General features: G+C 43.3%; 1 protein-coding gene across 1 annotated transcript in view; it reads right to left on the reverse strand.

Moving 5' to 3' along the window:
* Positions 1–27,815, reverse strand: part of rerg (RAS-like, estrogen-regulated, growth inhibitor) — a 50,722-nt gene that overhangs the window by 9,623 nt on the left and 13,284 nt on the right. Inside the window, exon 3 of the mRNA XM_030045656.1 lies at positions 2,563–2,619. Within this exon, the coding sequence (XP_029901516.1) occupies positions 2,563–2,619 (57 nt within the window). The remainder of the gene's footprint in view (positions 1–2,562; positions 2,620–27,815) is intronic.

Below are 27,815 nucleotides of genomic sequence, written 5' to 3' on the forward strand. Positions count from 1 at the left end.
CAGATAGATAGATAAATCTTTTTTCCATCCTCTAACTGCTCATCTTTTCTTTTTCTGTTGGTGCAGGGTTGTCTTTAAATTGGTCCAAAAAATGTCCTATAATGTAATTGTAGGTATATGATTATAGACACACATATATATATGTATAATTTTCTGGAACTTTTAATTTTGTGTTGTGTTTTTTGTTTTTTCAAATTTCCTGGTAATTTTGTTTTTGTTTGCTTTTGGATGTTTATTTTTTTCCAGAAAATACTGGTAATTTTCTTGTGATTTGTTTCTTCTTTCTCATCATTTTTATAATTTTTTAAAATTATTATTATTATATTTTATATATTATTTTTTTGCCTTTGAGAAAAACGTTGGCAGGTGGACAAGCACAGCCATCTTCAGTTATCTCCGGTCATCCGTCCTCTAGCTGCTAATCATATTTCCTCCCTCTGGTAATGCAGGGAAGCCTTTAATTTGAGGAAATGTGAGCTGCATGTCTGACAGCCAGGCATGATGGCAGCGTCACAGGAAGTGCATCTTATCTTCAGATTCATTTAGCAGACATGGCATCTCCATGTAGAGCAGACCTGAGCGTCACGCCTGTGTCCCGTAACAACAACACAGTTTTCAGTCTATTTCAAATCACGACCCGGCCTGTGTGTGTCAGAGCAGCAGACAGAGTAATGAGGGAATTAAACCGTACCTCGTGCAGGATAATGGTTTCCTATTTTGCTCCATAATTACAGCGGTTCCACAGTGAATTGGTTCATTCTGCATTGCTTATTAAAGCGACCGACTACACAACACACAAACAAAAGCAGAAGCAAGCTTTCTGAATTCAACTTGACGGCAGCAATTTCAGATGCACCAGCTTCTCTGAGCTCCATCCTGAACCCAGAGGCATTAATATGGAGTCGGTCCTTTGCAGCAGAACAGCTTCCACTCTTCTGGGAGGCTTTCTGCCAGATGTTGGAGTGTCTGTGGGAGTTTCTGCCAAATGTTGGAGTGTCTGTGGGAGTTTCTACCAGATGTTGGAGTGTGTCTGTGGGAGTTTCTACCAGATGTTGGAGTGTCTGTGGGAGTTTCTACCAGATGTTGGAGTGTGTCTGTGGGAGTTTCTGCCAGATGTTGGAGTGTCTGTGGGAGTTTCTACCAGATGTTGGAGTGTCTGTGGGAGTTTTGAGCCTTTGTGAGCTCAGACTCTGATGTTGGACCAGAGGGCCCGGCTCCCAGTCTGCGTTCTAGTTGATCCCAAAGGTGTTGGATGGGGTTGAGGTCGGGGCTCTGTGCAGGCCGCTCAAGTTCTTCCACCCCAAACTCAGCCGGCCACGCCTTTATGGAGCTGCTCTGTGCACTGGGGCTCAGTCATGCTGGGACAGGAAAGGGCCTTCCTTCCCCAAACTGGTCCCACAGAGCTGGAAGCAGAGAATTGTCCAAAATGTGTCGGTGAGCTGAAGCATTCAGATTTCCCTTCAGTGGAGCTGAGGGGCCGAGGCCGAGCCCAGAAACACCAGCCCACAGCGTGACCCCTCCTCCAGCAAACTGCACAGTCAGCACAATGCGCTCAGGCAGGGAACGTTCTCCTGGAGGCGGGGAACGTTCTCCTGCAGGCGGGGGAACGTTCTCCTGGAGGCAGGGAACGTTCTCCTGGAGGCAGGGAACGTTCTCCTGGCGTTCCCCCTCTGGCATCCTGGCGTTGATGCCAGAGGAGGTTTGGAGCTCTGCAGTTACTGAGGCGGCAGAGCGTCGGACTCTTTTACGCTCTATGAGCCTTGGCGCTCGGCGACCCCGCTCTGTAACTTTACGTGGTGCCGCCCCCTGGTGGCTGAGCCGCTGTGGTTCCTAAACGCTTCCACTTTGCAATAATCCCACTTCCAGGTGATGGTGGAATATCTAGGAGGGAAGAAAGTTGAGCAGCTGACTTGTTGCAGCGGTGGCTTCCTGTTCCATCACTATTCCAGCAGCACCTGGAACTCAGTGAGCTCTTTAGAACCAGACGCTCTGTCACTGATGTTGGTGAAGGCAGACTGCATGGCTGCTGCTGCAGTTTATACAACGGCGACTGAATCAAACACCTGAACTCAGTGATTAAGAGGTGTGGCCCAGTACTTTTGTCCATGTGGTGTATTTGGGAGGTCTGCCTTTTTAGCAGCCATAACTGTACGATCCAGCTCACCTGCATGATTCAAAATATCTCAAGATCTCAAGTGAGGGAGTCAAGTTTGGTTTCACTTTTTAAATCATTTCTTAAGATGCGCAGTGTTCTGGATTGCGCTACTTTCTCATCTTGTGTTCTTTATCATTAAACTTTTGAATCACAATGTTGACTTTTGAATTTGATTCAGATTCTCTAAATGTGTCACAGCTTTTTTTTTTTTTTTTTTTTTTGTAAACTCTGCCTGTACAGAGGAGCTCCATAAAAAAACAAACCTCAGCATATTTGAATTTTCTGATTTTTTTTTCTGCTGTTTTGTAGCTCTATTATAATTTTTTTTTTTTTTTTTTGCAGTATAATGAAGAATTCAGCCAGTAGAGAATAGATGGTCATGAGAGGCTGAGCAGTTGATGTCTTACCGAGCGTCGGGTCGTACTCCCAGATGAAGCGTCGGGTCAGAAATCTCACCACCAGAGCTACAGAGAGACGCAGGGAAACACATGATCAGGATAACGTGACAACAACAACAGAAACAATGAAACGAACAATTTGTTGTGCTGCAAACCAAAAACCAGCAGCCCGTGTATTCACTGCCATCCATTTCCTTTAACCCTCTGAAACCCAGAAATAAAGAGTTCATTTAACATTATGAACATTTTTTTTTTAAATTTAATTTTCTAATTTTTATTTAATTTTTATTTTTTGGTAATTTTCAGGCAATTTCATGGCAATTTTCCAGGAATTTAATTTTGAATATATAATTACAATAATTGTACATATATTTTGTGTTAATTTTCTTATAATTTTCTACTTATATTTTGCTAATGTTCTCCTCTGTTCTGTTTATTTTTTGGTGTTGCTAATTTTAAGGTTATCTTTTTAAACTTTTAACTTTTAATTTTTAAAAATTTTTTTTTTTTTTTTTAACCATGCTCTATCTGTAGGTTATTTCATTTCAAAATGTTTCGTTTTTTCCTGTTTTTTTTTTTTTAGATCTTAGATGAGGAAACTTAATTCGCCCTTGAGTATTTTTTCTCTTTCCACTTTTCTCTTTTCTGTTAAGTCATTTTATTTTATGAAGGGATATTTGGGTGAAAACATGAGGTCAAAACTCACTTTAGATGTTTACTGCAGCGGGGCCTGGTGCTGACATGTTGATATTGTTAATCCATACAATCCATCTGAAAAGCCATCCTTTCCTGAACTCTTTACAAATATTCAAGTCAAAAGCTGAAATGCCCTGTATTTTTTTTTTTATACTGCAATATGCAAAAACACCTGTACAATCTAATCCAGTCTAATCCAGCTGTTGTGCCATAAAATTTCCTCTCCTGCTGCCTGTAATGCTCAGCTGGTCTTGTTGTCACAGTAATAGAGGTGCATTTTATTGAGAGCTGTTTCCAATATTCTGTCCCTCCTCTTTGTGTGTATATAAAGGGAGGACAAAAAATCAGAAACACCTCTCAGTATAATGCAGTCCAGTAGCAGACCTCTGCAAACTACAACCTCAGTAATAAACACAGAATTAAAGTAACACATTCTGCACAATGTCAACACAAACTGAACATGATAAACTTTGTTAAAAGGTAGAGGTTATGTCAGAGCTGCTAAGCTGAACATCAGACCGGACAGGTGGAGCTGAGGAAGAGACACCGAGCGTGTGTCGCAGGAAAACAAAATAAAAAATATCACAAGGTCAGTTTTGTGTGATGTGTTGTAGCCCTGATCCCTCGTCTAAATGCTAATTCCTGTTTGGCTCGCCGCTCGTCATGAGGACAGAGTTCAGCCGCCACTCGTCTGCCCTGCACAACGCCGGCCTTCATCAGAAATGAGACGCGTCCCGGCGGGCCGCGACTCGCTCGGTTGATGTTCTGCCCTCGACAAACAGTCTGCCAGAGGGGAAAGAATTAAAAAGACATCAGAGCAGCTTTCATCTGATTAAAACACAGCCTCCGACTGAGCCGCTGAGGCACAGGCTTTCCAGGGGATTGAGTTTAACTGCATTAAAGGAGCAGGTTACCCAAAAAAAACTTTACTTGAGTGCACTACATCCATCCAGACAGTTCCTGTGTGATTTGGTGAAGTTTTCTCAACCCCCCCAAAAATGTTTTTTTTCTCATAAATTTGTACTTTTTTTTTTTTTTTTTTTTTTGTAAATCTACCACTTTAATCCCAAAGAATATCCAAGTGTTTTTTGTTTTTTTTTTTTTTTTTTCCTCATAAAATTCCAATTTAAATCTCGGAAATTCCGTTTTTTTTTTTCTGTGAATAATAGCCTCTGTTTTGTTTTGTTTTTCTCCCCATACTGGCCCTAATAAGCCGTCATAATCATCTCATCCCACTGGAACATTTTTTTTAATTTTATTTGAAGAAAAATAAGATTTGAGCACTGCTGGCTAGTCAACATGGAGACGTTTTGCCAGACGGGCCGCCTCAGTGTCTTGTTGTGTTGTTGTGTTGTTGTTTTTCCGTTTGCAGGAGGCGGGGAACAGCCACAGTCCCGTTCCACAAACACACACACACACACACACACACACACACACACACACGCAATCGCCTTGTTATTCAGTGGAAGGGCCTTTCGCAACCCTCTGCTGTGTTTGCTCTGCTCCCCAGTGAAACACACTCCCTGTGTAATGTGCTGTGTGTGTGTGTGTGTGTGTGTGTGCGTGTTCAGGCCGAGGGTGTGTCGTGCAGCCTCCAGTTAGTGTGTGTGTGTGTGTGTGTGTGTGTGTGTGTGTGAGCACGGCGCTCGGCCTGCTCGCCTCCTGCTGAAGCTCAATGCACCTTTTTTTCTCTGCGGAGGTGCACAGACAGCCGGCGGGGTGTGACGTGCCTCCCTCGTTATCGGTAACTGTATCTGCTGCTTTTCCACTGATACACACACACACACACACACACACACACACACACACACACAGAGGAAGAGAGGAGGCTTTGTTATGTGTGTCGATATGGACACTGTGGCCCAGATTCTCAGGGAGGAGTGACGCACTGCAACAGCACACACACTAACTGTATGTGTGTGTGTGTGTGTGTGTGTGTGTTTTAAAGACCCACTTCAGATGAGTTCTCAGTGCTCAGAGAAACTCTGTGGTTATTAGAGAATTGTTTTATACGTTTATTCCACAAATCAATGGCCTGAAAGCCCCTCTGCCTCCTGATCCTCATTAAGGCCCTCCTGACTGTTTCCATGTCCGAGACTTTTATTTTGAAGGAGAGCCTGGTTTGCATCAAAACAAGAGCCTTGTTGAAGGTTTACTTCTCACTTTGTTTAAATCGCCTGCAGTTAGCAGAGCTGTGCACCGTAACGTTAGCTACCCTTGTGCACTGTAATGTTAAATAGAGCTGTGTACTGTAACGTTAGCTACACTGGACTAAACACATGCTGTAGACTTGGTCTGGTTTAAGGCTCTGATGTGAACTCAGAGCAGAGACTCTGAGCTCCTGTTCCCCTCCAGGCTGCCGCCGCACGGCTCGGCGTTCTGGAAGCGGCTGTCAGGTGTAAACCAGGTCTAAACCAGGTCTAAACCAGGTGTAAACCAAGTCTAAACCAGGTGTGAACCGGACAGGCCTGACACCAGGTGTTAGCTCTGGTTTGCAGATCTGACCGGTTCTGCTCGTCTGCAGGTCCAGAAGCTGCTCCTGCAGACTCCAGGGGAGTGAGGGAGGAAAGGGAAAAGGCTGTGGGAGTGCCAGCGCCCCCTGTGGGCTGATCCCGCCTCATTAACTGTGCGGGCTGAAGCGCTGAGGTCATGAGATCATGGCAGAAATACCGGCTTTACTAACAGGAGCAGAGCTGTGAGGACTGTGAGGAGATTCAGCCGGAAGCGGCGGAGCTGGTGACGTGACTCTCAGTTCACGACATCATCAGGGCCGCTGTCGTGTGGTTTGTGTGATCAATCAATACGATGTCATCCGACCGAGCTGCCGCCTGTCCCTCGGTACCCGACCGACCTGAATCCAAGCGGCTCCGGTCTCGGTTCAGGCGCCGACCTAAATTTCATGGAGTTCTGCAGCCCAAACAGCAGCGGGGTCGCCGCGAGCCGACGGCTGGAAGGGCGTCAAGGTTTCAGCCTCGCATCACAACACGGCGTCGAAGCGGGAGCCCGCTGCCAAAGCCGCCCGCGGCTTCTGTCTGGAACCGCCTAATCACATTAACGACACAATGTTGGACTAATTGCAAATAAAAGCAAGAGCAATTAGCGGCGCCTGAGGCCTTGTTCTCGGCCGCCGTCGTGCTGCTCGTTTGAACGGACTGCACAGGTTCCCCGCCGCCGGCAGACGGACTCCCGCCGCTCTGCGGGTCCCGCCTGAAAAACGGCACTCTGCTGTGTCGGGGTGACGTCCCGCAGCCGCTGCCTTCATGCTGCGTCGCTTCACGTCACGTCACGTCAGCCCGAGAGCTGCAGAGACTTTATCACCAAAAAACTCCTTTTCAGCAGGTGACTCAATCCCAGCCTCAGGGTTCAAATGCTGTTTTTCTTCCCAATAATCCACCAGTGGGACCAGATAATCCCACTTGTCTCCAACACTGATCAACTTGTTTCCAGAAGTTTCTTGAATCAAGTGTCATTTTCTTGATCCTCGTTTCAACACATTTATACTTGTACAGTAACAGGATCTGGGAACAAGTGACTTTTTAAAACTTTTTTCAACAAAAGAATTCAATCAAAAAGAATCAGATCAAAAGAAATAAAAAAAGCATTTTATGCATTTTACTATTTTAGTGGCAATTTTCTGATAATGTTTCACTAATTTTCTATTTTCTATTTATACAGTGGTCCCTCGTTTATCGCAGGAGTTACGTTCTAAAAATAACCCGCAATAGGCGAAATCCGTGAAGTAGTCCGCTTTATTTTTTACAATTATTCTAGATGTTTTAAGGCTGTAAAACTCCTCACTACACACTTTATACACTTTTCTCAGACAGGCATTAACATTTTCTCTCTTTTCTCTCTTGTTTAAACTCACAAAGTTCAAACCTTCGTAGAAAAATAAGTCCAGTATTATAGAATGAACGCATTCTGTACTGTACAGGAGACACGGCACGGAGGAGATTGATTGACAATGGGCTACAGTCCCTTAGCCAATCAGGATGCAGAACTAAATGCGCTTAAAAAAAAAAATGCAAAATTGCACTAAAAAAAAATCGGTGAAACTGCGAGGCCGCGAAAGGTGAACCGCGTTATAGCGAGGGACAACTGTATATTAATTTTATGTAATTTTATTTGCTAATCTTCTGATTTTCTCATCATTTTTTTGTTTGTCATCTTTATTTATTAATGCAGTTATTCATTTAATGTTTTTGTGATAATTTGCTGGTCGTCTTTTTCCCCATGCATGTTTTTGAAAGGGATCCAGTGACTTTGTTCGGGTTTCGCTGCGCTGTCGGATCCCGGCTGTGATTTTTAGACGTTCACGTAAAGCTACGAGCGAACTAAACCTCTTTGCAGATAATCAGACAATAAATGAACCCGAGTGAGAGGCTGAAATCTAGTTTTCATCGCCGTTTGCATCTGAAGGAGCTGAACAGGATGTGTTACAGCTGGCACATTCCTCGGCTGCCGCTGGTAATTTTCCCCTCAGTGATGTTGAAACCCCGCGGCGGCTCGACGGGCCTTTTTAAAACGCAGGTAAATGTAGTTTCAAGGCTCTTTCTCTCTCCACTTGACGTTTTCCCTCTTCAGTGCTGCACAGTCAGAAGCAGAATCGCAGCGTTTTTTCTTTTTTCTCTCCGGTGCACAAAGGCAGTGACGGCCCTGAAAGCCACAAGCAGGCAGCGCTCAGCCGCCTCCGAGCAAATTAGCTGCAAAAATACCCAAACCACTTCCTGTGCGCGCGAGGTCAAACCTCTGCGTCCCTGCCCAAGCTTTCCCAGAGTTCCTTTCACCACCAGAGGCTCCCCGGGGTGCGCTCACCCCCCCACCCCCCCCCCCCCACACACAAAGCCTCTCCGGGACAGTTTGACCGACATAAGCAACAATTCTCACTGTGAGGAAATGTATGTCTGCATGTATGTCTGCATGTCTGTATATTTTTGCAGAAGGGAGTCTCTGGGCTGCAACATCTAAAGTCTGTCTGCTGCCAGAAAATATACACGGCATCAAGTCGGGCAGCTCGTAATCTCAGCCCCTTTCCACACCAGATTAAGTCGTGCCAATTAGGCTTTCATGGTCTATTTTTTTTTTTTTTTTTTTTTTATGATTGCTCATATCAAATCCTGCATGAAACCCAAATCTGACACCAACAAATGGTGTTAGAACCTGCCACTTATTCTCACCTCCAGTGTTCAAATCTTGTTTTTGGGATGAGGTGGGATGCAGTTTCAGGATGATGTTTTTTTTTTTTTTTTTTTTAAATATGTTGAGGAAAAAAGCAGAATAAGGCAGATTGGCCACTAGGATCGAGAATCGCGGCGGTCTGTCTGTCTGCCCGTCTGTCTGCCACTGTAGCTCCGCCTCTGTCTGTCTGTCTGCTGCTGTAGCTCCGCCTCTGTCTGTCTGTCTGTCTGCCGCTGTAGCTCCGCCTCTGTCTGTCTGTCTGTCTGCCGCTGTAGCTCCGCCTCTGCCTGTCTGTCCGTCTGTCTGCCACTGTAGCTCAGCCTCTGTCTGTCTGCCGCTGTAGCTCCGCCTCTGTCTGTCTGCCTGCCGCTGTAGCTCAGCCTCTGTCTGTCTGTCTGTCTGCCGCTGTAGCTCCGCCTCTGTCTGTCTGTCTGCCGCTGTAGCTCTGCCTCTGTCTGTCTGTCTGTCTGCCGCTGTAGCTCCGCCTCTGTCTGTCTGTCTGCCGCTGTAGCTCCGCCTCTGTCTGTCTGTCTGTCTGCCGCTGTAGCTCCGCCTCTGTCTGTCTGTCTGCCGCTGTAGCTCCGCCTCTGTCTGTCTGTCTGCCGCTGTAGCTCCGCCTCTGCCTGTCTGTCCGTCTGTCTGCCGCTGTAGCTCAGCCTCTGTCTGTCTGCCGCTGTAGCTCCGCCTCTGCCTGTCTGTCCGTCTGTCTGCCGCTGTAGCTCAGCCTCTGTCTGTCTGCCGCTGTAGCTCCGCCTCTGTCTGTCTGTCTGCTGCTGTAGCTCCGCCTCTGTCTGTCTGTCTGCTGTTGTAGCTCCGCCTCTGCCTGTCTGTCTGCCGCTGTAGCTCCGCCTCTGTCTGTCTGTCTGCTGCTGTAGCTCCGCCTCTGTCTGTCTGTCTGCTGCTGTAGCTCCGCCTCTGCCTGTCTGTCCGTCTGTCTGCCGCTGTAGCTCAGCCTCTGTCTGTCTGCCGCTGTAGCTCCGCCTCTGTCTGTCTGTCTGCCGCTGTAGCTCCGCCTCTGTCTGTCTGTCTGCCGCTCCACCTCTGTCTGTCTGTCTGCCGCTGTAGCTCCGCCTCTGTCTGTCTGTCTGTCTGCCGCTGTAGCTCCGCCTCTGCCTGTCTGTCCGTCTGTCTGCCACTGTAGCTCAGCCTCTGTCTGTCTGCCGCTGTAGCTCCGCCTGTCTGTCTGCCTGCCACTGTAGCTCAGCCTCTGTCTGTCTGCCGCTGTAGCTCCGCCTCTGTCTGTCTGTCTGCCGCTGTAGCTCCGCCTCTGTCTGTCTGTCTGCCACTGTAGCTCTGCCTCTGTCTGTCTGTCTGTCTGCCGCTGTAGCTCCGCCTCTGCCTGTCTGTCTGTCTGCCTGCCACTGTAGCTCAGCCTCTGTCTGTCTGCCGCTGTAGCTCCGCCTGTCTGTCTGCCTGCCGCTGTAGCTCAGCCTCTGTCTGTCTGCCGCTGTAGCTCAGCCTCTGTCTGTCTGCCGCTGTAGCTCAGCCTCTGTCTGTCTGCCGCTGTAGCTCCGCCTCTGTCTGTCTGTCTGCCGCTGTAGCTCCGCCTCTGCCTGTCTGTCCGTCTGTCTGCCGCTGTAGCTCAGCCTCTGTCTGTCTGCCGCTGTAGCTCCGCCTCTGTCTGTCTGCCTGCCGCTGTAGCTCCGCCCCCCTGATGCCTGTCTGTTTACGGAGGCAGGACGTCCGTCTCCAGCTCAAACTTCGGCTCTTCACACGTTTTCAAGCCGTTTGCTTTGTTACATTTTCAGATGTTTTTTTTCTGATCCTGGATACTTTGTTCCATTTTAAATATCAGTTATTATGTTTTGTAGACAGTAGCAGTAATAATTCTAGAATTTTTAATCTCAGATTGTTTTTCCACAAATTTGTGACTATAATGTTTAATTTTTTTTCTCATGAATTTTAGTTTTCTCATAATTTTACATCTTTAATCTCAGAGAATTTGACTTTTTTCTCACAAATTTATTAGAGATTAATTTATAATCTCAGAATTTTCAAGTTTTTTCTCATTAATTTGCAATCTTTTCCTCATAAATTGACAATTTTAATCTCAGAATATTTCTCATAAAGTTGTTAGCTTTTATCTTGTAAATTTACTACTTTAATCTGAAAGAATATCCAAGTTTTTTTTTCCTCATAAATTTGCAACTTTAATGTCAGAATTTTTATTTTCTGGGAATATCACCCCCCCTCCCCTGGCTCTGTAACTTTGTTTTTGGGACGTTGGCCCTAATTTGCCACTTCTAGATTTAATTCTGCGCCATATTTTGCTGCTCGCACCGATTGGTGGGACCTGTGTCACATGACAGAAGAGGAAAAACCAAGATTTGGACTCGCATGTGAACGGAGCCTCTAGTTTTGTTTGATTACCTCTGATGCAAACGGGATCGAGTCGCAAATCTCATCATCCTGCCAATTAGCGTCACAGGGGAGCTGAGTGATGCATGACTCGGTGCTTTTCTCATCCAAACCCGCTGAGTCATTAGTGAGTGGCTTCCTGATGAGGCCCAGCTGCTCCTCTGGGAATAACAAGCCGACTCTCCTTTTTCTGTCCAATGACTCATCACGTTAACCAGCCGCCTTACTTTCTTTTCTCTAAAGAAGTTCAATGAAGACGCTGATGAACGGGATTTGGTTTTGAGCTGATCTGATTTTAACCTCCTTGTAATTTGTTGTTATATGTTTTTGGTAACGTTGTGGCAATTGTCTTTTACATTTAAAATACATATTTGTAATAATTGTCATTTTGCATTTATTTATTTATTTATGCAGATTTAATTCTTATATTCTGGTAATTTTTTGCAATTCAGTTCAACTGTGTTTTCAATTTCTAACTGAATTCAATTTCTCTGCTGATTTCTTTTTTTTTTTAATTGTTTTGCTCACTTTCTGGTTATATTAATTGTCTTTTCTATTTGGTAATTTTCTTGAAATTATTATTATTTCATTTATTTATTTATTCTACATTTTTGGGGGTTAGTTTTATGGCAATTTTACAGTAATTTTCTTTTAATTTAATTTTAAATGCATAATATTTTAGACAGAAACCAAATGAATTTGCTCATAATTCAAATGGTTAATTTTGGTTCAACTTTTAAGGTGATGCAAATTTCCAAAATCCCGCCCTTTTTTCCCAGGTCGTTTCAGACTAACACTGGAAAACACATCATAAACAAACTCAAAAAAAAAAAAAAAAATCAGCGAGTATAAATATGTAGAAATGAGGCAGATCAGCCACTGGGATCAAGAAAATGACACTTGATTCAAGAAATATTCTGGAAACAAGTGGGATTATCTCGTCCCACTGGTGGATTTTTTTTTTTTGAAGAAAAATAAGATTTGTACTCGTCAGATGAGAGTGAACGACTGGAGAATCATCATGACTGTTTTCCTGCAGTGAGGAGAGGCAGTACAAACACGTGTGAGGTGGGATTATTTCTGCCTCCCCTCACACTCACACTGATTTGTCTCAAAGCAGCTTTTGTGGCCGAGCGGATCGAGTTCGCTGTGAACGGCAGAGGAGCTCGCAGGAAGTGCCGCTGGGAGAGCGAGGCGGCCGGGCGAGGCGGGCCTGGGAACGGCGTCGGGTTTCTGGCCCTGCGCTCGGCCGTCCTCTGATTTCATGTGAGACAAAAAAGCTGCGCTGCTTTTCACCGAGGGTCACGTGTCGCCGCAGCTCTGGATGCTCCTCTGTAGGTCCTCAGGCGGCAAAAACACTTAGAGCCTGAAAAAGTGACGGGACGGAAATGGAACAGAGCTACAGGCCAGAGTTTAATTTAATTTATCAACTCGCCTTGCTGGACAGTACGACGGCGTGTTAGGGCCGCTGTAGGGAGGAGGAAAAATTACAAACGAGAAATGGCAGTTGAATCCAGCAACCCCGACTCACGACCCAAGCTTGAAATTTTTTGGTCATTTTTCTGTTTTTTGTTTTTATTCAGGGTAATCTGCTGAAATTTTCTAGAATTTAATTACAACTATAAAATTATAAGAATTACAAATTTTTGTTTTAATTTTTAAAATTTTCCTATATTGTTTTTTCCTATTTTTCCTCAATTTTTTCATGTCTTTTCCTGCAAGTTTTTCCTTTTTTTGTATGTTGAATTTATAGTTATACCATATGTGGTAAATTTCTAGTAATTTAATTTAAAATATAAAATCATAATAATTACAAATATAATTTTCCTGTATTTTTTAAATTAAAAAAAAAAAAAAAACGTCTACATGTTTTTCTACAGTAATCATGTGACTTTGCTCAGATCTCCAAGCGTTAATATTTCAGGAAGTCAGGATGCTTATATAATGCACTTTTCCCAGCCGAAGTTCAGAAACCAACACGAGCTGACGAACTGTTAAATCTGTAACGACCAATCAGGTCCTGACCTGAGTTACCATGGTTACCATGCAGTTAGGACGGGAGTGGGCACATGTTGGGGGTTTCTGTAACACAGCAGGTCATCAAATCTTTACTTTAAGGTGATAAAAATCAGCCTGCAGACACGTTATGGCCATTTTCTGCTATGGAGCTGTAAAAAAAAAAAAAAAAAAAAAATCAAATATCGTGTCATTTCTCCAGAAGAAGCTGAGGTGAGGCGCTGCAGGTGGCCAGGGGTGGGTCACCCACTCCTCCTGCTTCACCTCCGAGCTCAACAGCGAAGGTCGTCTGAGGGCGACTTCCACTGCAGACTCTGAAATGGTCACCTTTAATTTTTAATGCCCTCAAGAACACAGGAGTGAATCTTTAAAGAGCCAAATCTCACTCCGAATTTGGATCCGATGACGAGGGAAGCGCCGAGAATAAAGAGCGAGTGATGGAGGAGAGAGAGAGAGTGCGAAAGAGAAAGAAAAAATAAGTCTGGAAGGCGTTGAATAAATCAGATTTGGCTGCAGGTGGCCTTGAATATTAAACGCCGACTTACTTGATTACGTGCCGTCAGGATCGGGGGGAGGGGGGAGGGAAAATACTTTAATGGATCAGCCGTGAAACTTTAAAAGCCCTCGCAGCTCTCAGGGGACCAAGGTTGTTAAAAGCGAGGAGGGAAATTACCATCGATGAGTCACTCGCTGCTGAAAACACACACACACACACACACGCGCGGTGAAGAGCGGGCAGAATCCAGAGGCCGAGCGGCCGAGCGGCGTTGGCGGAGCGGATAAAAATAATCCAAGAGAAGACATGAAGACGTCCACTAGAGAAGCCCACCTTCCTGTGACACACACACAGCTTCCTGTGCGGCCTCAGTGTGTGTGTGTGTGTGTGTGTGTGTGCTAATACATCAATTATCAGACATCTACTGTGATTTATTCTTCTGATAGCAGCTGCTGAACCAACAGTCTGGAAAACCTGACAGGGACTTTTATTTTCTCAGCACATTTGATTCATCCTCCTGTCAGGTGTGTTTTCATCGTTTTTAGTCAGTTTTCTTTTTTAACCCTCTAGGACCCCTTTAAAAATCCATATACGATAATACATATTAATGATTCATTTCAACTTCAATTGATTAATTGCTTCCGCTGACTAAAGAGCTCTTCATTACTATAAAATATTCATGAATTTTCAGGATTTTAACCCTTTAAATGCCACTTTGTTAATGCAATGACCCTGTAAAAAAACAAAAAAACAAACAAAAAAAAAACAACAACTTTTATTTTGTTCTATAAACTAAATGCTATGGATTTTTTCTCCCCTTATATTAACACAGTCTGGGATATGTTAATGATTTATGGCAACATTGTTCAACGAGCATCATTATTTTTTGTGCAATATTAGAATAAAAAATGCACCTCTTTTTAAAACTGCTGTAAAAAATAATGCTGTATATTATTTTTTCTACTTTCACTGAGTTATTGTTTTAAATCAGCATCAGTCCTGATCACTAATACAAAAAGTTATGTTTTTAAGAATTTTAACCCTTTTATGATGAACTGTTGTCTAAACACACAGATGTCGGCTCCTCAGTAACAAACTGTTTTGGAGTCATTATTAATTATTTATGACCCGCTGGCTGCTGATTGGCTGGTGGCATTGAAGGACCCGCCTCAAAGTATCCGTGAAACGACCTCACATGACCTCGACTTCCTGTCAAACAGAGCGTCTTAAACAGTGACATCATCATCCTGCTCCAGTGGCTGTAAAATTAAAATTTCAACCAATAAAACCTTCACAAATCTCATCCACCTATTCCCTTCAAAATAAAAGCAGAAGACCTACATTATCGCTTATTTCCTACATTTGACAGTTTTTTTTAGGTTAACCAAAGAAGATGTAATTTTTGGTATATTCCTGAAAGATGGATCACATGACTTCACTATAAACACAATTATTATTCTTGGGATTTTTTTTTATTTTTTATTTTTTTTTTTTTAGAGTTTTTAGAGTTTTAGAATTAGAGTCTTGAAAGCACAGAAGAATAACGCTTTGCGGCTATTAATTTAGTATATTTACTTTATTTCCCCCTCTCTGTTTACACCTGTTGGTTGTGTGTCGCTGGTCTGCGGTCTTTAAAAGAAATGTTTTATTACTGCACCGTGCCACTGTTGTTTGTAAAATTTGATAAAAGTTTGTAAAGTTCATTTGATTCAATAAAGGACCACAAAAAAAATGAATGATCCTTTTGCTCTGCATCATGTTCAACAGGAAATACATCAAATAAGCAAAGTAGGAGTCCATTTCTCTACAATGGCTGCACTCTTTTTTTTTTTTTTTTTTTAACCAAATATGCCGGCATCATTCCATTTAAAAACTTGAAAAACTTTTGTAAACCCAAGCAGGTAAATCCTCAAACCGAATGAAAATATGGAAATCGGAGAGGCGTGGTTTTCAACATGCAGCCAGTGGCGGGGGGGTTGGTGATTATTGGTGATTATTGGTTTGTTTTAAGGGTCACGAGTCAAAAAAGTTGAGGTTGAAGAGTCTCAGTGGGGCCAAAACAGCTGGGAGCAGTTTTGATTGGCTTGCTCTGCGGTGACATCACATCCCAGCCGGCGCCTCGTTAAACGGCCCCACGCCGCGGCCTCGTTTAAGACCGAACCCTTCCCGGGAAAACCTCCTGGGGACGAAAGCCTCGTCCAAACCAGATGTTTACGCCGTAGAAAACGTGTCTTTCGGCTGCTCATTAACCAGAGAGCAGAGATGTCAGATATGCGGCCCGGGGCCCAAATCTGGCCGGCGACCTCGTCTCACCCGGCCCCCAACATGTTTCAGAGGGAAAGAGGAAAAAACAAACCTATTTATAAATCAAAATATTATTTTCTTAAATGAAATATGTGCATCCAACTATTATCAACTATGTGTAATAACAAAAAATAAGCGGTTTATAATTATCAAATCGTCAGGCTGGTCGCTGCTGCGCTCTGTTAGTTTGTCAAACCTGCTCGAGGTCGACATTGAACGTAGGATTTTTCCAGAGAGATGGACAGAGCTTTTTTTTTTCTCCTGGGAGGTAAATGTCAAACCTGTCTGTTGTGTGTTCGTCTCTTCTGCTTGATTTAATTCTACATTGTGTTATTTTCATGAACATGCAGTTTCTCATTGATCAGTCGGCTACAAATTGATTGATTTAAAATAAGAAATCAGAGAGTAGCCTAAAATATCCACGTGTGGACTCTGGTGTAGCTCTGGTGTAGATGGATGGATGGATGGACGGGAAATCAGAATGTACCGTTAAACTATTTAAAGTCAAATCAATCCAAAACCTCGTTCCAAAATTAGGTTTAAATGCCACTTCTTTTGTCAATCCACGGCTTAAGACAGCATACAGCATACTAATATCCATCAAAAGCTGAAGAAAAAACATAGGTGAAATGTAAAATCTGAGCACTGCGGCTGAATCTGTGTGTGAGTTTTGGTTGTGTTCGAGCCTGAGCGGACAGGAATAATCAGGTTCTGTTATTTATGGAGTCGCATGATGGTCTGAACTCTGATTCAAAAGCTTCTCCACCCACACAGGGAGGAAATCGTGGAGGAAACATTGGGATTTTTTTTTATTTTTTTGCATGAAAATGGTCCAATTTATACATGTTGACTACAGATACAAATATAAGCATCAGTGTCGACCTTGCAAAAGAAATACCGGCCAGACTTGAGTGTGTGTGTGTGTGTGTGTGTGTGTGTGTGTCTGTGTGTGTGTTTGTGTGTGTGTGTGTGTGGACCGAGTGGTGGGCAGCGAGCTGAATAGAAGCAGAGGGGAGGCGTTTAAACGCTTCAGAAAGCCCAGACGTACAAGCTGAATGACGAGGACATCCTGTTCCTTTCAGAGGACAAAAGGAAGCTCCGAGCCGCAGAAAATACGTTCAGAGAGCAAGAGGAGGAAGAGGAGGAGGAGGAGGAGAAGGAGAAAGGTGAGGAGCAGTGAGCGAACACAGTTTCTCTGACGATTTAAATCAGTATAATCAGCGCTGAGAGCTCTCAGGCTGCAGGAAGAGAGGAGCTGATTATGATTATGTCTCCCGCTCCTTCATTACACTGTCCACCGAGGAATTCAGATGCACACTTTACACCTCCGCCCACCTCGTCTTAACCTGCTCTCAGCCCCCCGACAGCCGGGAACAATCAAAAATGTATTTATGTAAATTGTTATGGCTTCGCTTTCCGCCACACAGGTGCCGTGCATAACGCCTCTGTTGTTTAAAGGGGGAACCAGGCGACGCTGAACACCAGCGGCTCCAAACAGCGGTGAAACTCAACGCTGCGTTCATGTGGCGTTGAATTCGCCGAATTCACTGGTTTCCCAGCAGGAAGCAGCCGAGCGCCTGAGAGCTCCACGGTGTCAGGATGTAGCGCGAGTCGCCTGACTTGTGCCGCTCTGTACTCGCTCTTTCCAATGAGGGCTACACCACATAGGCAAAATTTCATACGTCGATATTTATGCCAAATATCCCGGCTGCTTTATAGGATACACAACATGACCATGAGTTCACAGTGAAAATTAAATATTCTTTGAAACAGTGGTTCTCAAACTTTCCCCCCGACCAGAGAAAAAAAAAAAAAAAAAAAAAAAAAATCCTCTACGCAGATGATACGACTCTGTCAGTGTGTGAAACAACAACACAGATTTAAACCACAAACACACATGTGACACTTTCAGGAAACCCGGAGGGAAATCTGAAGATCAAATGAGCTTTTTCACACTTACATTTACAGTTTTTATTGAACTTACTACAGCATAGGCTAACTGTTTTGGGAATTATGCATGACTATTATTTTTAAAATTAAACTTTTTTAAAATCTTTTTTTAATATCATGCATGTTCATATCTATATAATAATATGATAACACTATATCGTTCAGCCCTTCCAACAGAGAAAAACAGTGCAGAGACATGTGAGATTCACACAACAAAGCCAGAAATGAACAAGAACAAATTTGAGACACACCGATGTTTGTTTATGACTGAGGTGCAGCATTCAATTTCTATTGGCTATTGTTAGCTTGATTGCTAGTATTAATGTTGGATTTTCCAACAATAAGCAAATGAATGTGTTGGGATCTTTGAAAATTATAATTTCAGTACCCAGAATCCCACGTGGCCTGTGTTGAAATTGCAACAGAAATGTCGCAATCTCCTACTTGGAAAAATCCAACGACTTGATATCAATCATCAGTATCGATAATTAGTTTCATTTTGTTTAGTTTGTAAAACTTGAATTTAGTAGATATATACTTTATGAACTGTGAAAATGTCCTGTAGCAACTTCTTAGTTGGATTTTCTCATAGTTAGCTTAATTATATTTTTCAAAGTCAGCAGGCAAAAGTTTTTGAATTTTAGTGACAAGTGCAAAACCATGTTCTTCTGCGCAAAACCTCTGGGAAGTTAAGAATACCCATTCCGTATTTTCCGAGTTCTGAAAAGGTCTGACAAGATGAGAGAGGAAAACTAATCTAATGTTGGTGAGTCCAGATGGATGAAGACAGTTTGGATTGTGATTTTTAAGTCACAACAAAATGATATTTTTTGAGCATATTTCCTCTGTGCTTTGACATGTTTGCAATCGGATGCTGGGATGAGATAACACAAGGATTGATCAAAAATTGTTTTTAAAAAAATGAGTAAATAAAAAGCCTTTCCCACCAGGGTCCATAGCAACATGAGAGCTTCATTAAGGCAGACTGTGAATCTCCAGCATCCTCATTATTGAGGGATGCGACGCTCTGCTGTGTTGCAGCCGGCCTTCGTTATTCAGTCTGAAAAACACAGATGTGTTTTCGCATAAAGAGAAAAATCCCGCAGCTTTAATTCACCTGCTGCCCGGGCAGAGAGCAGCGCCGCACAGCCATTACCTGACCATTTCTCCTGTCAGCGCTCATTCCCAAGCTTTTTGTTGCGTTCTCTTTCAAACAAATTAACGTCCAGCACCTTTTCAGCTTCCTCTCCGCCTCCAACTTGTAATCATGCAAATGAGTTGAGAGTTAATAGCAGCCTGCAGCCACGGCAGAGGGAAATGAGAGCGGCGCTGATTTGATCACTGATCCAGATATTTTCATCTGAAACAATGCAGCTGCACAGAGAAACACGGCATGCAAACCTTATTCAGGTCCCTGGCACCGTTCTGTCAGTAATGCTGAGTGAGAGCTTCATGCTAATGCTTTAGCACACACTGGGTCTGTCTCATTTCCAAGGACGCCTCGAAAGCTAGCTGTAACATACTATTTACATTCATAATAACTGAATGGGTAGAACACCTTGTCAAGGCAACAGGTGAGGCATTCAGCTGATGTCACCGAGTTTGTTTGAATAACTTTATTAAAACTTCCATCATGACAAACCAAGCACCTGGCTGCTGGGTGGATCTAGAGTCATAAAGTTATTTTCACAATTCTCTGTTTCATTTTCTTGTGGAAACAGATCATGTTTCCGTTAGCTGTGTGTCAGTTCTCCTGACCTAAACAAACTCCTTTGCCGACGCCATGACATCAGGTGAATGTTTACAGCTGTTGCCATGGCAATGTGAACCACCCGGAAAAACTGTGGTGTGAACCGAAGGCTGACGCTCTACTCGCTCTACATTACATTCTCTTGTGCTCTAGTTTTGTGAGAGCCTTGCAACAGCTTGTCCGACTCGTTTTATATGACTTTGGCAACGGCAAAATGAATGAGTAGTAGCCGAAGAGCTGCCACATTAAACAACACTTAAAAAAATAAAGACAGGACGGCTGTTGACGTTTTGTCATATCACTTAGCACGCTGTGCCTGCAACCCGACAACCTAGTTAATTATAACAGGAGTGTATTTGTGTCATCGACATTCGCTCGTCACAACCTAACGCCTTCGGTTGTCTTATGGCGCCTGCAGAACGTGAGATTTCAGAAATCTTAGAAGTTCATTGAAGCCACACTGTGCAACATGGACCCAATGAAGTTTGGTACGACATCAAGTTTGATGTACATCGACTGTATGATCTTTTTGGCTACGACGCAAATCAGTGTACAAGAAAACATCATCGGTGTACGTGATCACTCTGCGCCGCTGTGGAGGTAAACAGTGAAGAAGGGAGGCGTGCAGTACTGATGTCAGTGGGATTTGGACAAAAATCCAAAGAGGAAGAGGAGGAGGCGAATATGGACCCGGTTGTTTTCTTCTTTGTTGGAATCCCAAACATTTCATTTTGCTCGTTTTTCCTCCATCACTGGGTTTAGCTCCAGTGTCGTGTTGATCAGTGTCGTCATTTTAGGCTGCGTTCCTATTGGTTGGCTAATACACGTAGGTCGTAGCACAGTTACATTGTGAGATGGTTATGCAGAGTTTTGTCCTGGGCCATCTTTGGGCACAAGACGGTGACGATGACCATCTGTGAACCTGTCCCACAGTGTGATGCAGGGCTGCCGTTCTGCAGCCGTGACCGCCACGGCCACGGCGCAAGGATCATTCCTAACTGTGTGACATGAAGCTTCAAATGAGACAGACCCACTGTGGAGAAAGAGATTAGCTCCTTGCTAAAACTATAACAGGAGAGCAATTATTCCGTGAATGGCTGGTAACTTCTAGAGTGATAATGGGAAATTCTTAACATTAACAGACTAATATCATCATCTGTAAATTGTCACATTATTACCAGCTGTAACATGGGACTGACTTGAAAAAAAAATCATGATCAAGCTCCCTGAAGCTTAAAAAAACAGATGCTGAACTATTATTTTATCACAGATATGAATACAAATCGATTCTCGGGCCCGTTGTTGGCTGTTTGGAGCGTAAATGCTGCATGACAAATCATTTAGTTGTGGTGCGACTGCAAATAACCTGCAGGCTGTGATTAGGCGGCACAGCACTTGAACACACTGACACGGCAGCTGCCAGGAATAATTTGTCACTTTCTCCCCGCTGAGCAGCGAGACGACACATCGCTGCCGCCGCATGAAAATCCCAGAAATCCAATTTTGGCGGGTCTCGTGTCACATTCTGCCACCTCTGGGTTTTTAAAAACTTCACCAGAGAAGCAGAAGAGAAAAAAAGCCAAATGAAGGCTGTTCCTCTTGGTTTCTGAAAGGGCATTTTGCATACTTATATTTTACATATAAGTTGTGTTTTTTTCCACCTAACAGCTATATCTCTGATTCTGCACTGAATACAACTGTCCAAAAAAATCATATACTAATAATAACAACAATGGTAATAATAAACTTCATTTAATGACCGGATGAAATGGACTCTTACTGCCTTTATTTGATGTATTTCTTGTTGAAACAGGAAGTTTTGGGTGAGACACGGTGCAGAAAAGGCCCATTCACAAGTGCAAACAAACAGGATCTCAGTTTGTGTGAGAAACACTTTAATTTTGAAGGGCTAAGGTGGATGAGAGAGGATGTTTACACATTTGTGAAGGTTTTATTGGTTGAAATTTTAACTTACAGCCACAAACAGGCATAAAAATGGACAAACAAGTGGAACAATAAAAAAGTTACAACAAGAAAAATCAGGAAAATTAATAAGGACAAACTAACAAAGAGAAACACAAGTAACCAATTGGTTTTAACCAAACAAAGTGTCAGGTTATCACAGTAAAAAGTAAAATGTAGACAGACAAAAGAGAGTTTAAGCACCATAAAAGGGGATAAAACAACCCAAAATATGTGCAGTATATTTTTGAAAAGCTGAGGGTTGTCCTGATGCCCTGATGGCAAAAGCCCTGTCGCCTTCATGCAACAAGGCAAGGAAACTTAATTTAAATAACGCATTTCATACCACTCGGCAGATCAGTGTGCTTCACAGAGAGACACAAACACAGCAAAGGTACAGAATTTACAAGTGCAAAAGTGCAGGCAAGCAACAAGTGCAAACAACAGGAGCGCCGACACCCACAAAAGACAAATTTTATCAAAAGCAATAAGACAGATCTGCCTCCAACATGCTGATTAGCTCACGGTGCTGCTGGGTAATTCGATATCTGCTGCAGAGCGAAGAGCCGAGGGGCCCCGGGCCTCGTTTCATATTCCATTAAATTCCCTGGAAGGGGTTTTTGCTAATCGCTGCATCCGTGATTTGTCGAGTATTAATGCTTGCTGTGCCATATTTAGCTGGTTCAGTCGTAAAATACACTCTTCTTGGTCGAATTTTAGAGATTTTGCTGTGCTCTGCAAAAAAGTCTCCACGTTAACGAGACGTTCGCTCTCATCTGCAGTGTTCAAATCTTGTTTTCTCCTCAAGCCAAGTAAAAAAAAGTATGTCTGAGATTAAAGTGGTAAATTTACGAGAAAAAAACTCACAAATTCATGAGAAGAAAACAACTCAAAAATTCTGAGATTATAAAGATGAAAAACTTCTGAGAAAAAAACTCAGATTTATGAGAAAAAATTTCAAAAATTCTGAGGTTACAAAGTTAAAAATTTACAAGAAAAAAGCTTGAATATTCTCTGAGTTTAAAGTTGTAAATTTATGAGGAAAAAAATCAAATTCATGAAAAAAAATCAGAAATTCTGTGAGATTAATGTGTACATTTACTAGAAAAAACTCAGGTGTATGAGGAAAAAAGATTACAAAGTTGCAAATTTACAAGAAAAAAAGAAGAAAAGAATATTCTCTAACATTAAAATTATAAATTTATGAGAAAAAGTTTTTGTGAAAAAAACTCAAAAATTCTGAGATTATAAAGTCACAAATTTACGAAAAAAAAACCCTCAGACATTCTCTCTCAGATTAAAGTGGTAAATTTACGAAACAACAACAACAACAACAACGACAAAAAACAACTCACAAATCTATGAGAAAAATGACCTTGAAATTCTTAGATTATAAGAGTTGGATTTTCTGAGTAAATTTGAGACTTTAGTTTCAAGTTTTTTTCTCATAAATCTGTGAGTTTTTTTTCTAGTAAAATTCCAACTTTAATCTTGGAAATTCAGAGTTTTTTTCTCTAAATATTACCCTCCTCCCCCCCGTATAACTGTTTTTCTTGCTACGTTGGCCCTAAAAAAAATGGAGTCGGCTCTCTGCGGAGGGAAATCCAGTCGGCCGGCGTCACTCCGTCACACATCAGGCTGATTCACGGCCTCGTTTGGCCGCCGGGACGCCGCCCGACTCCCTCATGACTGTTTCCTTTTCTTCTGGCCGGCAGGGAAGCAGCGGGACGACGAGACGAGACGAGGGGAGCGGACTGTTTTATGAGCCGACGCTTCACACCCCATAAAACTCATTTCCCGAAAAGAAAAACATCCCACCGACTTCCAATACTGCACCTGACCTCTGTGACTGTGTGTGTGTGTGTGTCAGTGCTCCTTTTCACAGCATTTACGCCTTATTTGCAGTCTTGTGATGAAAACAGCCTTTAAAATTCAGTCTGATTTCACTCCTGGCATTTTGATTAGATTTAGCCATTCCCTAACGCAGCCTGTGACTTCAGTTAGCCCAAAATAATGACATTAAAGTCGACAAAAACAAGTTCGCCCCAACTTCAAAACAGCACGACTCCTTTAGTGGCAATTACATTTGCAGCACTGAAACACATTCCTATTTTTGAGCCTGTTGGAACACACAAAGAAATGTCTTGTGAACAATGTCAGACAGAGACATGGAATTGAAAAATCTCATAAAAAGTAAAATCCCGCATTCCTTCATGTTCAGCAGTGTTCTCTGTGAAAGTTAAATTATCACTGCATTAACCTGTAAGAAGTATTTATAGTATAGCCATCAGATGAATGTAGAGCAGGCAAAATGACAAGATTTCCCTCTGAAATGTGGAGCAGGAAAAACAGAAAACCTCACTGAATGGACAAATGAAGTTCATTTGGATTAATAAAACTTCAGAGATTAAAAAACTGATTTCAAACCCTTGAATTTCCTGAAACGCGAAGCTGTAACCGAGATGAATATCAAACAGCAGAGCGACTTTCAGATACCTGGAAAAATGTCTGCTGCTGCCAAGTTTTTTTGTTTTTGTTTTGTTTTCCAGAAGTTTTTCAGTGCTAGGATTAAATTAAATTATTTCACATATATTCTTGGGACAGAATATGCCGCCTCAGCGGACCAACAATGTTTTATTTAATGCTGAAACTGCCAAAAGGCCTTTACCAGTGAACACTTTAATGACATCAAGATTTTGTGAGTGTGTGTTTTAGTTTGTGAGTGTGTGTGTGTGTGTGTGTGTGTGTGTGTGTGTGCTCCGCAGGGACACAAACTCCTCTCAGGTAACAGCAATTGGACAAATTTATCTAATTTCCTGAGTCCAGTTTCTCTCTGCCGAGGCAATAAACCAAAAGGTCGGAAAGTGCCAGAAGCGATGCGCTCGGGTCGATCGGCTCTGCAGTTTATTAGCTCCGCGTCGCTCTGCAGGAGAGGGGCCCCGGAGCCCCCCGCCAGGCCCCGGAGCCCCCCGCCGAGGCCCCGGAGCCCCCCGCCGAGGCCCCGGAGCCCCCCGCCAGGCCCCAGAGCCCCCCGCCAGGCCCCGGAGCCCCCCGCCGAGGCCCCGGAGCAACAAACACTGACGGAAACAGTGACAGCGTTTGGAAGGCGTGATGGAAACTGTGAATCACTCATCACACTGATATCAGCTCCTGAGGGCCGATGCTGACGCCCCAAACCACCTGATCACCACCCGATCACCACCCGATCACCACCTGATCACCACCCGATCACCACCTGATCACCACCTGATCACACTGACTTTTATCAACGCACTAACACCACCTTTTTGATGCCTGTTGCAACTAGCAATTCATAGCTTTTCATTAAAATATACTTTTTATTATCATTATCATCACTGTGAGAATCCTGAGCGATCCAATCAGAACACCCGGTTGCTGTTGCGAGGAAAACATTGGCTAACTTCTTGTTAGTTAACATCTTAAAATTTTTACATTTTTGTCATTTTCATGCCAGAGAATTTCAAATCGTCCGTGTCACTAGCCTCAATCTTCTTCTTGTCTGAGAGCAAAAGCCTCTGAACCGGCATTTAGAGCTGACACCCTCCAAGGAAACTGTAAACCCTCATAAGAATAATGAATTTACCCCAAAAATTATAACATGATATGATCACACGTTAAAATAAAATGTGCAAAGAGGGTGAAATGTGAGTATAGTGACACGGCGTGACGACACGTCAGCACTCGAGCCGCACTCCCACAACAACAGCAAATCGCCATGTTTATTTTTATCTCCTCCTGTCATGTTGTGTGTGTGAAGTGTGTGTGTGTGTGTGTGTGTGTGTGTGTGTGTAAAACATTATGGCGTGAGTGGGTCCAGATGGGGGCTTCATTAGCATGTGTGGGCTAACGCTGCATTTAGATGAGAGCCATCCAGACCTGATGGGATCACCAGGGCCTCATGGGACAACAGTGAGTAATCTGCTGTGTGTGTGTGTGTGTTTGTGTGAAGGAGAGCATGGAGAGAGTAAAGTGGGCAACAAAACGGGAACAGGTTCAGGTAGCAGGTTGGTAAAATCTACACAAACTAGCAGCCGACGTCCCGTTTCCATAAGAAGTGAGTGCAAAGGATGATGCTGAAAACCACTGTGCAGCGGAAGGATACGTGGTGATGATATAGTTCCAAAAAAGAAGCAACTTTCCCAGCCCCCCCCCCAAAAAACTTTGATCAGTCCCATGTGAGGCAGCTCGATGTAAAAAAACAAAAAAAAAATGGTGGTTGAGAGTTTTTGTCATGATCTGAGATGAACGGATGAAGAAACGAATTACTGAATGAAAGTCAGAGGAGCTAATATCTCCGGAAGTGGGTGTGGCCACCTGTCAGCCAATGCCAAGTCAGAGGACACCCCACATGACCCGCTTTGGAGAAACTGCACAAAATAAATAAATAAATAAATAAACAAATGAAGGAAGTGGGTGTGGCCTGGCGAAGTGGGCGTGGCACAATCCGTGTGCGAAGCGAGTGTGGAAAATTTTGCGTGACAATTCTGTGGTGTGACGCTGATCTGTCGGGAAGTTCTGTGAGATTTGGTGATAAGCCCCGCCCACTGCCACGCCTGAAAACGTTGATCAGCTGTTCTGCGGCCCGGGACAGACCTGCTCAAAGTTTTGTAATGACGTCTCTTAATCCCTTCAGAAATGATGAGCCTTTCTGTGATAATCCGCGGCCGCCGCCACACCGCCTTCAGGCCAAGCGGCGTGAAAAGTTCGCCTCTTCCTCCTTGTCTTATGATCAAATTTGGTGTAAACTCAAGCATCTGTTTTTAAAGTTATGCCGCTTTGAGATGAACGGAGATGATTCATAACCCCACCCCTGATCCCATCAGCTGGTGGACAAAACCAGATTAAGTCAATAAAACATTCAGCAGATCAGCGCAGTGGTCTTTCTAATCTCACAGTTTAACTTTTAAGACAGAATTACTGCCAAACAGGAACCAGAAACCCTGTTGATTTTCACCAGACAAAAAAATAAATAAATAAATAAATAAATAAACTTGCAATGACAATCATATCTGCTGCATGCTGAAGCTAATCTGACCAGCTTCATAGTTGATAGTTGGCTGTGGAAAGCAAAACGTTTCCCCACTTAGGGACTATATTCCCTGGCGTAAGGACCGCTTGACTTGACTCAGTGTCAACAGTGCTGCTGCTTTTAGGAAAACGAATGTGGAAGACTTTATCCCGCTGCTGGAAAACTGGTGTGAAGAAAGTTTGAAGTTCATTTTCATAACGAAACCAATGGCTGGAGAAAAAGGAGGAGAAATTATAGCTCTAAAATCCCACGGCTCGCTTTGGGAGAAAATTAGCAGAAATGTGGAGTTTAAATACATTTTGTAAACATGCAGAATCACTGGGACGGTGCAGATTTTTTTCTACATGCCGACCGTTTCCTCTGCTGTCATTTTTCGCTCGTTATCGACGCAGCAGCTTCCCTCCGCCCCGCCGCCTTCACATCAGGACTTCAACAGGAGATCGAAGCGCCTGGAGCTCCCTGACGTGACGGCGACCTCGTCTTCCAGGACACAGCGCTGCTGCTGTGAAGCTTTTCCCCGTCACCTTTCCCTCGAGCTCCTGAGTTTCTGTTTCTGCAGGAAGCTGTCGGCACTGAGCGTTTGGTGCTCGGTGGAACAGGATGCGGAGGTGGGCACATTCTTCCAAGTTCACCGAGTCAATAATAAACTCAGAAATGTCATTTTTAATGAATGGGGCACAAAGCGGTGCATCTGGATTGCGGTGCAGCTCATAAGGGCTTTTAGAAGCAGATATTGACTTTCAGACTCCACGCTGCCAATAACTTCTGTCAGCTTCCTTTAAATTTGACCATTTTCATGCCAGAAGAAGAGGAATTCAGTGTTTGTCTTTTATTTGCATGCAATTTAAAAAAAAAAATGATTTGAGAGCAAAACTATCGACACTGCAATCAAAAAATGTTTTTCTGCAGGTCAAATAAATTTCTGACTGAAAAGCAAACACAAAACTTTTGCTTGCATATCCAAAAGTTTTGACATAAAAAAATACCCCATAGGAAAAAAAACCCCCTAATTTCAAAATTCATTTACATAAATAATTAATGTGCAAAAAACTTAATTGAGCCTTTATGTGAATAAATAAAATATGCAGAGAGAGAAGGAGAAGTTCAAACATAAAAAAGGCATTCAGTCTAACTTTAATCTGAATATTCCCAGTTTCTTTGAGGATTTTGACCTGAAATGAAAACCCTAAAGTGGGACAGAGCGTCTTCTGTGCGCGGTGCTGATACGCCACATAGGTTTTTTTTATATGGCAGCTTTTTCAACGCTCGTGCATGTTGAAGCTCCTGCCGTGAGAAAAGACCAGAGAGTGGATTTCAGAGTTCACAACAAAGTCAAAGTGGGACAGGAGCTGAAATCTGGGACGCAGCAGGTTTTGTCCCAGACCTCAAACTGCCTGCAACAGTGACGTCGAGCCACAGGTCGCCGTGACGCGCACGTGAAAAGCTCATCATCCTCCCTGCCCTTTAAACACAGAAAAAAGAAAATTATGTTTTTACGATCT

This window comes from Myripristis murdjan, chromosome 23, assembly GCF_902150065.1.
Source record: "Myripristis murdjan chromosome 23, fMyrMur1.1, whole genome shotgun sequence".
NCBI classification, from domain to species: domain Eukaryota; kingdom Metazoa; phylum Chordata; class Actinopteri; order Holocentriformes; family Holocentridae; genus Myripristis; species Myripristis murdjan.